A 12,256-nucleotide genomic window follows, 5' to 3' on the forward strand; every position below is an offset into this window, starting at 1 on the left:
GCCTTTATACACACATGGATGCGATTGTAATCAGATCGCATCGCAATATCGCATCGGCGAAAGCCGGCCAAGCGCGGCCTTGATACACACATGGATGCGATTTGCGATAGTGATTAGACCTGAACCCGATAAAGGAATTAATTGTTTTTTAGGACCGATGAAAGGAGAATGAGCAGTGCAAGGGAAGGAGAAAGTGACCGTTGTGAGTCTCTTTTGAGCATGACCAAGGACCAAGCTCACTTCTACCCTTCAAAAACCGAAGCTATGTAGCGGCGCTAACACTAGCTCCTTTTGGGGATGAGATCCTCCATGTGAGGTCTCAAGAACTGCAGACCATTGCCTTCTACATCAAAACAAGATTAAAAACATTGCCTAGTATTCCATTGGGCATGGAGTCTAATTAAGTCTACACTAAAACCTGTAAAAGAACACATTTACAACATTAAGGCTTGAAAACCTTAAACAACCTAAATTTTCAAAAACTGCCCATTTATTGGGCCACCAAAATTGTTTCCCCTTCTCCTGGTCAATATGCATGTCAGCCGATTCATCAAAGACTTGCAAAATCGGGTTGATTTGATCATCTACCTCAAAAAGTTTAGAGCATTTGACCCTATCAGGTAGAGATGGTTTATATTTCACCCCCTCTCTATACGCTCTCATCCTTGGATGTTCTTCATGGAAGCTTTTGTACACCTGCTGAATAACAATGGCTGCTGCATACTCGACTGTGTCATTTGTGGCCTGCACAATTAATATAAATGGTGGACCAATGTATTCTTGTGTGTGGGACACAAAGACTTCACCTGCTTCCGTAGCTTGCTTATAACCAGCCTCATCCAAGGAGGTGTCCCAACTCTGTGCACCTTCTTCCTCTGTGATCTGGCAAACTGCCCTCTCAAGCTGTGTGGAGGTCAACTGGGCAGGCTTCGGAATATCAAGACTGAGATTATCCATATCAACCTTGGGCATTGAGTTATGGCTGGCCTCAGTGCCTAGGGGGCACCTATGAGGGATTGTCTCATGAACAGACGAGGAAGCATAAGATGATGGGAAGCTGACTTCACCTTTTTTGATCACTGGGTTGGGGATAACAGCAGGTTGGTCAATTTGCAGATTTGCATAGTCATTGGAAGTTGGGCTAGCTTTAGGTTCAGGGTCTTCAAGGATGGATTTCTTAAAGGACTCATTCTTCACTGGCCCAATCAGAGGCATGTGTATTCTTGGCTTCTGAATTTTTGATTGAAAACCTAAAGAAGAAGGAGAAGCTTCAAGGCCTCTTACCTCTATGGCTGGAACTTTGAGGATGATGGGATCTGCTGCTGGTTGCTTCTACTTATAAGCTTGTTGTTCTGCAGGTACAACAAAATTATGAGTAGGGCCTTTGAATAATGACTTCTCATAGGCAGCTTTGGTTAACAAAGGGGCGCTGCCCTTGTCTTCCATACCATGGACCTCATCCTCCTCTTCAAATCGCTCTTCCATGACTAAATCTTGAAAAAGGGTCTTCACCCTTTGGTCTTCGTTTGCATTTTTGTTTTCTTGCAAAATCTGCAACTGCTCCTTTGCTCCTCTATACGGATTTGGATTTGGAAAAGCAAAAATATTAGGAGCTTGTCCTTTCCCTGAATGCTGCTCCATCCTTAATTTGGAAACTTCAGAGACTAATGACTCTATCATCCTGGTCATTTTATCGATCTTAGGATCTGAGGATGATGAGAGCTCACCTCTTTGTCTTCTCCTATCAGAGTTACCTTCGAGCCTTTATGCCTCCATGATGTTTGATTCTACTTCCAGGGCTGCATCTTGCATATCAGCCAAAGAAGCACATCTGCTTTCTCTTAGTAGTAAACAGAAACGAGAATCGAAGGCATTGGCATAAGTAAGCTTAGCAGAAGTAGGGATGGGTTTCACTTCAGCTGGTATTCTGCTGTACATGTGGTTAAATCTCTTATTGAAATCAGACAGCAGCTCACCATTTTCCCTCTGCAAATTCCCAAATTCAGTGTGATAATAGAGCAGATCTTTCTTATCCCCCCAATGCTTTAGGAGCACATCATCTAAGGCCTCAATGTCTGCTATAGACCTAGCAGTCAATTCTCTAAACCATTTTCTAGCCTCTCCATCTAGGCTTTGGACAAAAACCCTCATCCACACATCATCTTGACTAATATCTAGGTTATTAGCATAGCTATAAAAGGACTCGAGGTGTTCTTCAGCTGTTACTCCCTCTGTACCAATGAATTTAGGCATATATTTCTGATATTCTCCTGCAGACATGGCATTAAAAGGAACAGGCAAGACCAGGGGTCCATACCTAGCAGCTATGATTCCTTCCATCTTTGTGGGTGCTTGCTCGCCTGCCATGACTGGGGTAGGTGGGAGGATACTGGCAGTTTGAATGGTAGGGAGCAATGAAATAGATGACAAAGACAAAAGAATATGATGGACTGTATGGGAGGCTTTCTTTGGGCTAGGATCCAAAGGGGAACTTATTGAACAAGGAGCTTTATGAATCTCTAGAAAGATTTATTCCCTGATAGTACTAGGCTCTATATTTTCAACATATACATGCTCAATTACAAGCCTTTCTTGCAGAGATACATAAGATTGCTTGGGCTTACCTGATCCTGATGCTCCTTTCTGTGATGTTTTTCTTTGCTTAACAATCTCCTCAAGGTCAGGCGCTGGGTCAGCAGGTGATTTCTGAGGATTTCTCCGGGTATGCCTCACGAACTGAGCCAAAACTGTAATGTGGAGTCGCCACTAGGTCGGTCCTCCAATAGAGTCGCCAGATAGATGATTACAACCAGAAATGTGTCCAGACTTTGTCTATCATCAAAGCTGGAACTGTGTCGTTCTCCCAGGGAAGCTGAGCTTCAATCTCCTCTCCCCGGCAATGGCGCCAATTAATGTTATCACCCCAAGAAACTCTCCTAGGTTGTAGCTCGGAGATGCTCGGGAACATTACAAATTCAACTTATTGTTGCAAATGGATGAATGGAAGGAATGATGCTTGTTCAAGCCAGATAACCACTTCTACTTTGCTTAACTCCAGACATGCGTGAACACCCCCAGACTACAAGGCTTTAGACCACCAATTACTCACAGTTTAAGGATTGGGTGAATATGGAGAACACTGACCACACCAGCAGATGCACAAGACCTTGTGATGGCCGGCTGCAACCAGTAAAGAAGTCTGCAAATCTAATTCCCCAACACACAGACAGGATGACAGCTCTCTGGCATTAGGTGAAAAGAAACCTGAATAACTCATTCACTGATACATATAAGACTTTAACACAGAGGTAGGATGACAGCTCCTCTAATGCTAAATATCAAGAGCTCAGAAATACAGCATATCAGGCACAACTTAAAATAGAAGGAGAATGAAAAGTGAACAATTAACAGCAAAAGAAGCTTGTATTAGCTGAAAATGAAGACGAGACGTTGTAAGTGCCAAAATAGTTACAGTCTCCAGAAGTTGAACCTTACATCAAAACAACAACCATCAACCCTAATTACATCTTGTTTCTGGGTATATATAGAGTTTCATTACAAAGGCACTCGGCCATTCTAAGTATCGAGGGGTCATAATTGACCACCAACCGCTTTAACTGCTTGATGGAGTCTCTGGTGCATTTGCTTGCTTCAGAGGATAATTCTGATCTTTTTCCTGCGCTCTGCTGTCCTCTCAGGTGGCTGGAGTATCGTATGGGATGAAGTCCCATAACTGTTAAATGCATTTATCTGTTCGTGCTCTGTCCTTTTCCTTCTCGACCATACTGTCTGTTAAATGCGGTTGTTGAGGAGGAAATGCACCTGGTACTGGTAGACTGGTCACCTTTGTCCTTCGAGAGCATAGACGGTTAAGGTATGTGGACTGCATAGTGGGTGGAATAGTCAATGGAGGAGCGAGACTGGCTGACGGATTAAGGGGATAGACAGCAGGGATGGCTTGGCGAGGAATATCGAAAGAAGAGGGAGCAGAATGAGCATGCGCCGTTGGATCTTGGTGGAGCTGATCGAACGGCGGAGGAGTGATCGGGCGAGTCACTTTATCGGGCGCAACGGGAGTCATCGGATCGGATTTTTGGTAATTTTGGGCCTTTACGTATGGCGATGTGCGATTGCGATTGGATCACATCGCAATATCACATCGACGAAAGCTGAGGGGCGCGGCCTTTATACACACATGGATGCAATTGCGATCAGATCGCATCGGCGGAAGCCCAGGGGGCGCGGCCTTGATACACACATGGATGCTATTTGCGATAGCGATTAGACCCGAACCCGATAAAGGAATTAATTGTTTTTTAGGACCGATGAAAGGAAAATGAGCGGTGCAAGGGAAGGAGAAAGTGACCGTTGTGAGTCTCTTTTGAACATGACCAAGGACCAAGCTCACTTCTGCCCTTCAAAAACCGAAGCTATGTAGCGGCGCTAACAGTAAGAATTGAGAGGAATTACAGTCCTCTTAGGCAGCCTAGTTGGAAGCAGTTTATGTCATAGAGGGGTCGAGTCAAGCTAGAAGGAAACTCCATTCCAAGCGATGGAAATCAAATCATAAGAAGAGGTCTTATGTACAAGTTAGGGTTTCTGAATTAGGGTTGCAGACCTAATTCAGGAGGACAGAGTTTTGAAGCAGAAGGAGTTCGAAGTGGAAGAGGAATCGAGACAAAGGAAGTAGTAGAAGGGTGACTATCATCAAGAGATCTTGTGTCTTGGTCTTGGTATTCCTCAATTGGAATCTCTATAAGCAGAAGAATTTGTTTGAGTTTTCCTCTCAAGTGGGAGAAGTTTTGGCCCTGGCTGATAGCCTATATTTTGTGTCTCTTGTCTCTTTATGGTTTATGCATTGGTAGTTGTTTGATGAAGAAAAAGACTAATAACCTAAGTAAAAGAAGATCCTAATCTAAAGAAGTAAAAATCACTCACAAGCAATTACTAATAGAACAGAAATCACTTAATTGCTATGCACTAGATTTCTCAACAATAAGGTTCTTCATCAGGCCTGGAACATAGAGGACATCTCTGAGATGAAGAGGATTACCTGAACCTGTCTGAAAACTGACAATACCAACTCCCCTAGTTGTGTAATTGCCATCATCTCCTTAGCTCAATGTGAAACTGCATGTCCTTCTCCTTTAACTCACTAAAATACTCCCAATTCCCAATCTTGTGGAAGGATGCTCTGAAATCAATCTACAATACACTATTGTCTACTGAGCTTGTCATGCAAGCTATAAATGAGAAATATTTCTCGAATAGGGCAAAAAACACATCTACCTCCGCTGATGCAACCACATGATCCTTACTAGACTCCTCCTTTCGATTAGGACACTTAGTGGCATAGTGTCCAAACTCATGGCAATGGAAGCACTTGATCTTGCTCAGATCCTTCTTCTTCTTCTTGCCCTTCTGACTAGACTCAACCTCTCCTTGGCCCCTCTTGCCCTTGGCTTTGCTACCTTTGCTTTCCAGGGCAAAGTTCTCCTTGTCCTCTTCTGGAGTTGATCTCGCAGCTCTCGTCCTTCTCTGGATCTCTTCTTGAACGCAGTCACTCCATAGTCTTTCCCAACTGGGAATATTTTCTCTACCACTTACTGCATCCTGGAAACTATACCAAGACTTATGGAGTCCCAAAAGCGCAAGACTCACAAGGTCTTTTTCTGCTACTGTCTCGCCCACACCACCTAGCTCATCCTAAACCTGAGTGAACTTTGAAAGATATGTGATGATGGGCTCTCCTTTGCTCATCCGGATACTTCTTAGCTTCTCTTTGAGAGCAAGCTTCCTGGCATCATTGGAACCCTGATACAGATCTAAGATGGCTTTAAACATCTCATATGTTGTCTTCTTCTCATGGAGATGAGGAATAATATGGTCTTTGATCCCCTCAAGAATGATCCTCCTCGCCTTGGTGTCATTCTTGTTATGTTGGGTCAACTGTTGGGCATCTATAGGTGGAACTATTTGTTGCTTCACAAACCCTGGCACCCCATTATCTTCCAACACCACTAATATCCGCTCCTATGCACAGAAATTTGAGGCTCCCTCTAAATTGTGATCTGACCTTAGTCCTAGAAGAACACCATACTGCTATCCAAAGTATTGCTTTGCTATGCTCTTCAAACTATAGTGCTAGCCTTCCTGACTGATTTGCACTCTTCACTAACTGATCAACTTGGTGTTGGTCTTTACTCTAATCACTGCTCTGATACCATGTTAATTTCCATGAAACTCTGCAACTACTTAGATGAATATCTGAAAAATGAAATGTAGTTTACTTTCACCAAGATACAGAGTCTCTTAACAATTCATAAGCAGCAGAATAATAACACAGAGATAAAAGCACATCACACAATTGACACAGTTTTTTCAGGAAACCCAATAGGGAAAACTTGCTTGCATAATGTGGTTATGTTATTGATTGTCTTAGAGCAATTGAATCTATTACAAAGCAATTTGCCTCTCTTGAGAAGGTGTTCTCCTTCTCACACAAATCTCAGCGAATACAATTGATCTTGGCCTGCCTTGATCTCTACTTGATCTCGGTTCCTGCACACAATCAATCCTCTATTGCCTCCTTAACTTGCTCTACAAACACTGTTGTCTTGCTTCAGTTTTGCTCCTCCTTCCTTGCGCACTTGAGCCTTTGTAGTCCTTGTGTTGATCTCCTATTTCCTAACACACTTCCGGCCCTATTTTCTAGGACCCCAGCTCCTCCTTCCTGCACACAACCAGTGCCTAAATACTTGCGCACTTGTTCCTCCTATTTCTTAGGAAACAAGTTCTCTACACTCTCCACAATCAAGACTCTTCTCACAAATTTGTGAGTTGCTTTGTCTCACAACCTTGTGTACAAAACAATGTGAGATCTTTGTGCCTTCGTCCTTCCTTTATAGGTAAACTTTGATCCATGCAAGGAGGCCCAACTTAATTTAGAACCCGAGCTTTGATAGCAAGTTAACTGAGAGTGTTACTCGCTCTCCTTCCAATCATTGTTGGAGTTTTTAACTCGTTCTCTCTCCAATCAACACTGGAGATCTAACTCGCTATTCCTTTAATCAAGAATGAAGACTAACTCGCTCTAATTAAACTGCTAATTGCCACCTTGTTCTGTAGTAAAACTAATGAAGACTCCACTTCACTGAAGCTCCAACTCTACGCATGCTAACTTGATGATTATTCCAGTAAACTAGAAATAACTCATCCTAACTGAAGTCTAACTCATGAGGACAACTTGAGGTCTTCACTGGCTAAGGCACAAGCCAGAAGACCTTGCTCGCTACATTTTCAACAAGCGTGACCTCCTATTTGAGCCCTAATTTGACTTCATTGTCCAATGGAAAGACACTAGTCTCCAATCCTTCCATCCATCTATCTTACTCAACTCATAAAAACTATTTTTCTAGGACTTTCTCTTCACTTCACCTTGGACTTCAGTGCAGCGAAGGCACAAGCCTGAAGACCTTGCTCGCTACATTTTCAACAAAGGTGACCTCCTATTTGAGCCCTAATTTGACTCCATTTTCCAATGGAAAGACACTAGTCTCCAATCCTTCCATCCACCTATCTTACTCAACTCATAAAAACTATTTTGCTAGGACTTTCGCTTCACTTCACCTTGGACCTCAGTGCATAAGTTCTAGTAATCCTATTATAGGGAAGCTCCCTTTAAGCTTAAGGAGAACCAGCCTAAAGAAAGTGAGGGTATTGTTGTGGTCACAATAGACAACCCCTTAGTTCCTCTAAAGATTGCACTTGTGTTTTAGAGTTTTACTACTATATAGTGCAAGTTTGGGGGGTTAAAAAGCAAAAAGATAAAATAAAATAAAATAAACTATTGAATAAGAGAAAACACCAAAACCTTAAGGATAGATACAACATGATAAAGGGCTATTCATCATCATAAGTATGTATAGAATGAGAGGAGGACGAGGAAATGCCAGTGACCACATTGCAAACAGAGGTGGAAGTAGACCAGGATGATGAAAGAAAAGTTCTGCATGGTAGACGGATTCATATACGTATTTCCAAATGGCTGAATTTGAGAACTAAACACAGAAAGCATTCTTCAGAGAAAGCAACAAAAGAAAATAAATTAGAAATAATTACTAAACAAAACTTATGCTGGCTCAAATACTAGGACAATAAATGTAACGACCAACGACGATAAATGTAGCAACCAACACCATTGGAGAAAAATGTAACAACCAACAACGATAATGAAGCAAACTTACCTTCACAATACCTGTATCCATCACCTTGAAACTTCACCCCATTGGCAATGGGACATTCACAAACTCGGCCCCGAAAAGTATCCTATTATAGAAACAAATGCACCATGCATTCTACCTACTTAGTAAGTGTAATCTGATTAGTGAAAAAGGCTGACTTGTAATAACTTGGAAATAACCTGAGTCTGGCGCAATGTGTCAATCATGTACCTTGCATGCAGTGATATTTGCACTTTTATCTTGCCAGCACCCACCATTATTTTCCAAACATTCATTTGTCTGTATGTCTGCATAGAGTAAAGAATTCCCATTTTGAATATTCATTCTGCATGCTAAAGCCAAAACTCTAAAGAGATAGCCACATTGTGAAATGGCTCACCTGAGCTCAAGCAAACAGCTGGCTCAGTTGTTTCTTCAAAACCTGCACATATTGCCTTTATAATAGCAATTTTGTCCAATTTCCCTGCCAGCCATAAAAATATTTAGAATAAAACATTAATGCACTTTCAAAAACAAGCATCCTACATAAATGAAGGCCCACCTCTATATTGTCTGTTGTTTATCACAAGAGTGGGCAATATTGTTACGTCGCCTCGAGAATCATGTCCAACCTATGACACAACGTTCAACCAACTATCTAGAATTAAAAAAAATACACTATCAAAACCTAAAAGGTGTGCAAGATTACAGCTATATCATTGTAACAAGAATTGGAATTGGCAAAAAATTGGCGAGGCAAAAGACCAAAGGGTTTGAATTGGATTGGGAATAAATTGGAAAAAAAATTCAGCGAGTACACAAAAATAAAGATACACACATATTTTGAATTAAAAACGTCATTTTTCATTGATATTTACTCTAACTGGAGAAAACATGCAAACATTGAATCAACTTTAGAAAACTGATATGTCAATACAGATTTGGGAAAGTAGAAAAGAATACATGGAATCCAACCTGTGCATCTTGTTCTGCTTTCAACGCACTGTTCGCAGCATCTGCTTCTGGATCTCCCATACATTCATCTATTTTCTTACTGTCCAGACCTGTCAAGAAGCAAACAGTTATAGTAGGAGAACCATTCAAGCACCATTAGATACACTGTCTCAATATAGATTACCAGAAAACAAAAGAACAAAAAACAAAAATAGAAGAAATATTGACTACCACTTGCCATCTAACGAAAGGCAATTACCCACCCAAAGATGTTATCACTTCCTCTGCACATGCTTTGTTGTATTTCTTTTCTTTCATTGGACATCTAATTTGGAAATCAGTTACATAGTCCCACCAGACCCATGACTTTTTACTTTCAGTTGCAACTTTGAAAACACATAGTTGCCTCAGATTTTCAATTACCACATCTTTGCCATCATAACCTTTACTAAAATCGTGCTCTGGATCAGGAGCACAGTACCTGCCATGATTGATACATTGAGTTTTACACTGCTTGCTCAAAACAAAGGCTTGGGGGCAGTACCATGTTATGTAGTGAGGAGTAAATAGAGTATAGCCCCCTTTCTCAAGCATCTGAGCAGCTCCTTTAAAACTCTTCACAAATTCAATTTGACTGTCACATTTTGGCCCACATTCATCATTGCTGTTCGTCCAAAATTCATACTCTACACGGTCATCTGGGTGTGGAAGTGACTCCCTCCAATCCAGATTAATATTTACCATCTCCCCACTACTTAGAGCTTTCTTCAACTTATCACCAAAGTTTTTCTCAATAAGGGCAGAGGGAATGGTAATCTTCTGCAAATACTCAACTGCTGTGTTGTCCTCTTCAGGTGAATCCATGGTTATAAGAGATTCAACTTTATTGTCTGTAACTAAGACTGCTGCTGCTCCTGCATTCTGTGCATTCCAAACCTTTAAAGCAAAGTAACAATCTGCAATGTTACAGCTTAAGTTAGTAACAGCTAAATTACTGATTTTAAAGAAAACACACCACAAACACTTAACAACAAACTGCACAGTATATCAACTAGCATACCCCCGAAGCAGGGGAAAGAAACACCGAATAGCTACATTATTCAAAGACTGGAGGATTTGGTTTTTTTTTTTTAGAAAAGTGAATTTTCGAAAGGGCTTTTAGTGAGGGTAAATGTGAATGCACATATGATAGAAAGATGCAATGTAGGAGTTCTTGAGTTATCCATTCTTGTTAAGTCAACCCTAATTAGTGTTTTTAATGGAGCTTTCAATAATAATAAGATGGTGATATATAAATAGAGCCTTCCAATGACTATTGGGGTACAAGAAAATAGAGCATCATGAAGTATCATGACATTTTCATGGGTTACTATTACAATTCAAATAGAGGTATGAAACCATCTATTCAAATGAACATGAAACAACTTATGTGTAAGCAAAGTAATTATCCAAAGACAAAAATATAAGTGTGAATAGTTAGGCCGAGAATTTAACCTTGAACCTTGTTGGTGATTTGCTACTAAGAAATAGAAGTGAAGGCCTCCACCTCAAGTTTGTCTTCAAAATTGTAATTCTCGTCTTCGCTCTTGACCTTGGCCTATTGTCCCTCAAGTCCATGCCATGCATAAAGCTAAACCCATAAATAACCACATTGAGGCTTCAAAATGTTGATGGTTCTATTTGCTTTAATTGGGATTCCTATTTTCTTATTAGAAGCTAGAGGCGATTGCCCGTGCAGGTTTCTGAAAAGCAAAAGGTTGAATTTTATTTACTTATTCTGTTAAATGTAATATTTGGACAAAATTTCGTGAATATTTGGACCCTTTCATCAGAAATTTAGTGGAAAATTTTGTAAAAATTCCATGTGCGCAGTTATTGTATGTATAGGGATCACCCCGCTCTCAGTGGGAAACTCGAATTTTCTCTCGTTGATCAGTCGCTCCCACACCTGTAGTGTTCGTAGCAGGGGAATGCTTTCTAGCCTAGAGGGATCTTCACCAAGTAACCAGTCCCAAAAAAGTTCAAGTGGGGCAATAGCCAATAGTAAAACTCATGAACCAGTTTCTCTTGCTTACGGAAATCTATGTGCATCTCTTCTCCTTATAATTAATAATGTGGAGTTCAGTGAAATCCCCAAAACCTTACTCTGTTTATATTTCTGATCATATTTTGCACAAAATATTTTATTCTCTGCATATTTGTCTAAAGCATTTTACACCGTCAAAACCTAAACAAAACAGGGGAACTTTGAATCTACTTTCACTTCTAGGCTGAGGTATCATGTTGCCGCAAATTCAATAATACAGCTCAAAACTTGGGGTAACTTATGATATTTACGTTTCTATTAGATGCTAGGCTTAAACTCTGTTTCCAGCTCAATATAAAAAAGATTTGCATTTTCATGATACATGTAAGCACGTCATTAAATGTCGCATGGACCCTTGCGTCTGTTAGGAGCTGCAAGTACCCTATTTGCTGGAACCTTAGAGCTGTCAGTTGAGTTTTGATGTCAAAGCGGCACAGAATATTTGAACCAGAAACTGTAAAAGAAACAATATTTATTTGTTTGATAAGCCTATTGGGGGCAGAGTTGTGCCCTTGGGTCGGGGTGCATTCATTGCCAAGATTTGGATTTATAGCTGAGTATTTTTAGTCTTTTGTCTTTTGCTGTAGATTTTTATGTGTGTCTGGGTGGATGCTATGTGTGTTCATGTGTTCTCCCATATAAGATCTTAGTAACAAGGTATTCATGTGTTCTTTCTACATTTTATATTTTGAAGTCGGAATGAACAGCGAAGTTCTACAATTTAACTATTTTTCTTAGTGTGACTAAGTAACATGTCATAGTGAGTTGACATTGTACATAGGTTTCAGATTTTTGGCAATCCTCCACACCCTTATTGAGCCGAGAGGCTCATTCTACAGCCCAGTATGATGTGTAACCCTGTCCATCCGTCATAAAGTTGAACTTTTGCTCATGTCGGCCAAAATACAATTTTTAAAAAATATAAAAATAAATAAATAAATAACTATACAAAACATTTAAATAATGTCTACTCATAAAAAAATTTGCAAGTGAA

General features: G+C 40.5%; 1 protein-coding gene across 3 annotated transcripts in view; it reads right to left on the minus strand.

The window, feature by feature from the left end:
• LOC149158534 (vacuolar-sorting receptor 4-like) overlaps positions 1-12,256 on the minus strand; it is a 121,474-nt gene that overhangs the window by 73,892 nt on the left and 35,326 nt on the right. For all 3 annotated transcript variants that reach the window (XM_089436255.1, XM_089436252.1, XM_089436254.1), the window contains exons 2-7: positions 9,440-10,132; positions 9,198-9,286; positions 8,785-8,854; positions 8,623-8,706; positions 8,454-8,530; positions 8,247-8,328 (exon numbers count right to left, since the gene is read on the minus strand). In XM_089436255.1, coding sequence (XP_089292381.1) covers positions 8,247-8,328; positions 8,454-8,530; positions 8,623-8,706; positions 8,785-8,854; positions 9,198-9,286; positions 9,440-10,132 — 1,095 coding nt within the window. The remainder of the gene's footprint in view (positions 1-8,246; positions 8,329-8,453; positions 8,531-8,622; positions 8,707-8,784; positions 8,855-9,197; positions 9,287-9,439; positions 10,133-12,256) is intronic.

Source organism: Pinus tabuliformis, chromosome 5_2 (assembly GCF_031772625.1).
Source record: "Pinus tabuliformis cultivar Carrire ecotype Pingquan chromosome 5_2, CPIR1, whole genome shotgun sequence".
Lineage (NCBI taxonomy): Eukaryota > Viridiplantae > Streptophyta > Pinopsida > Pinales > Pinaceae > Pinus > Pinus tabuliformis.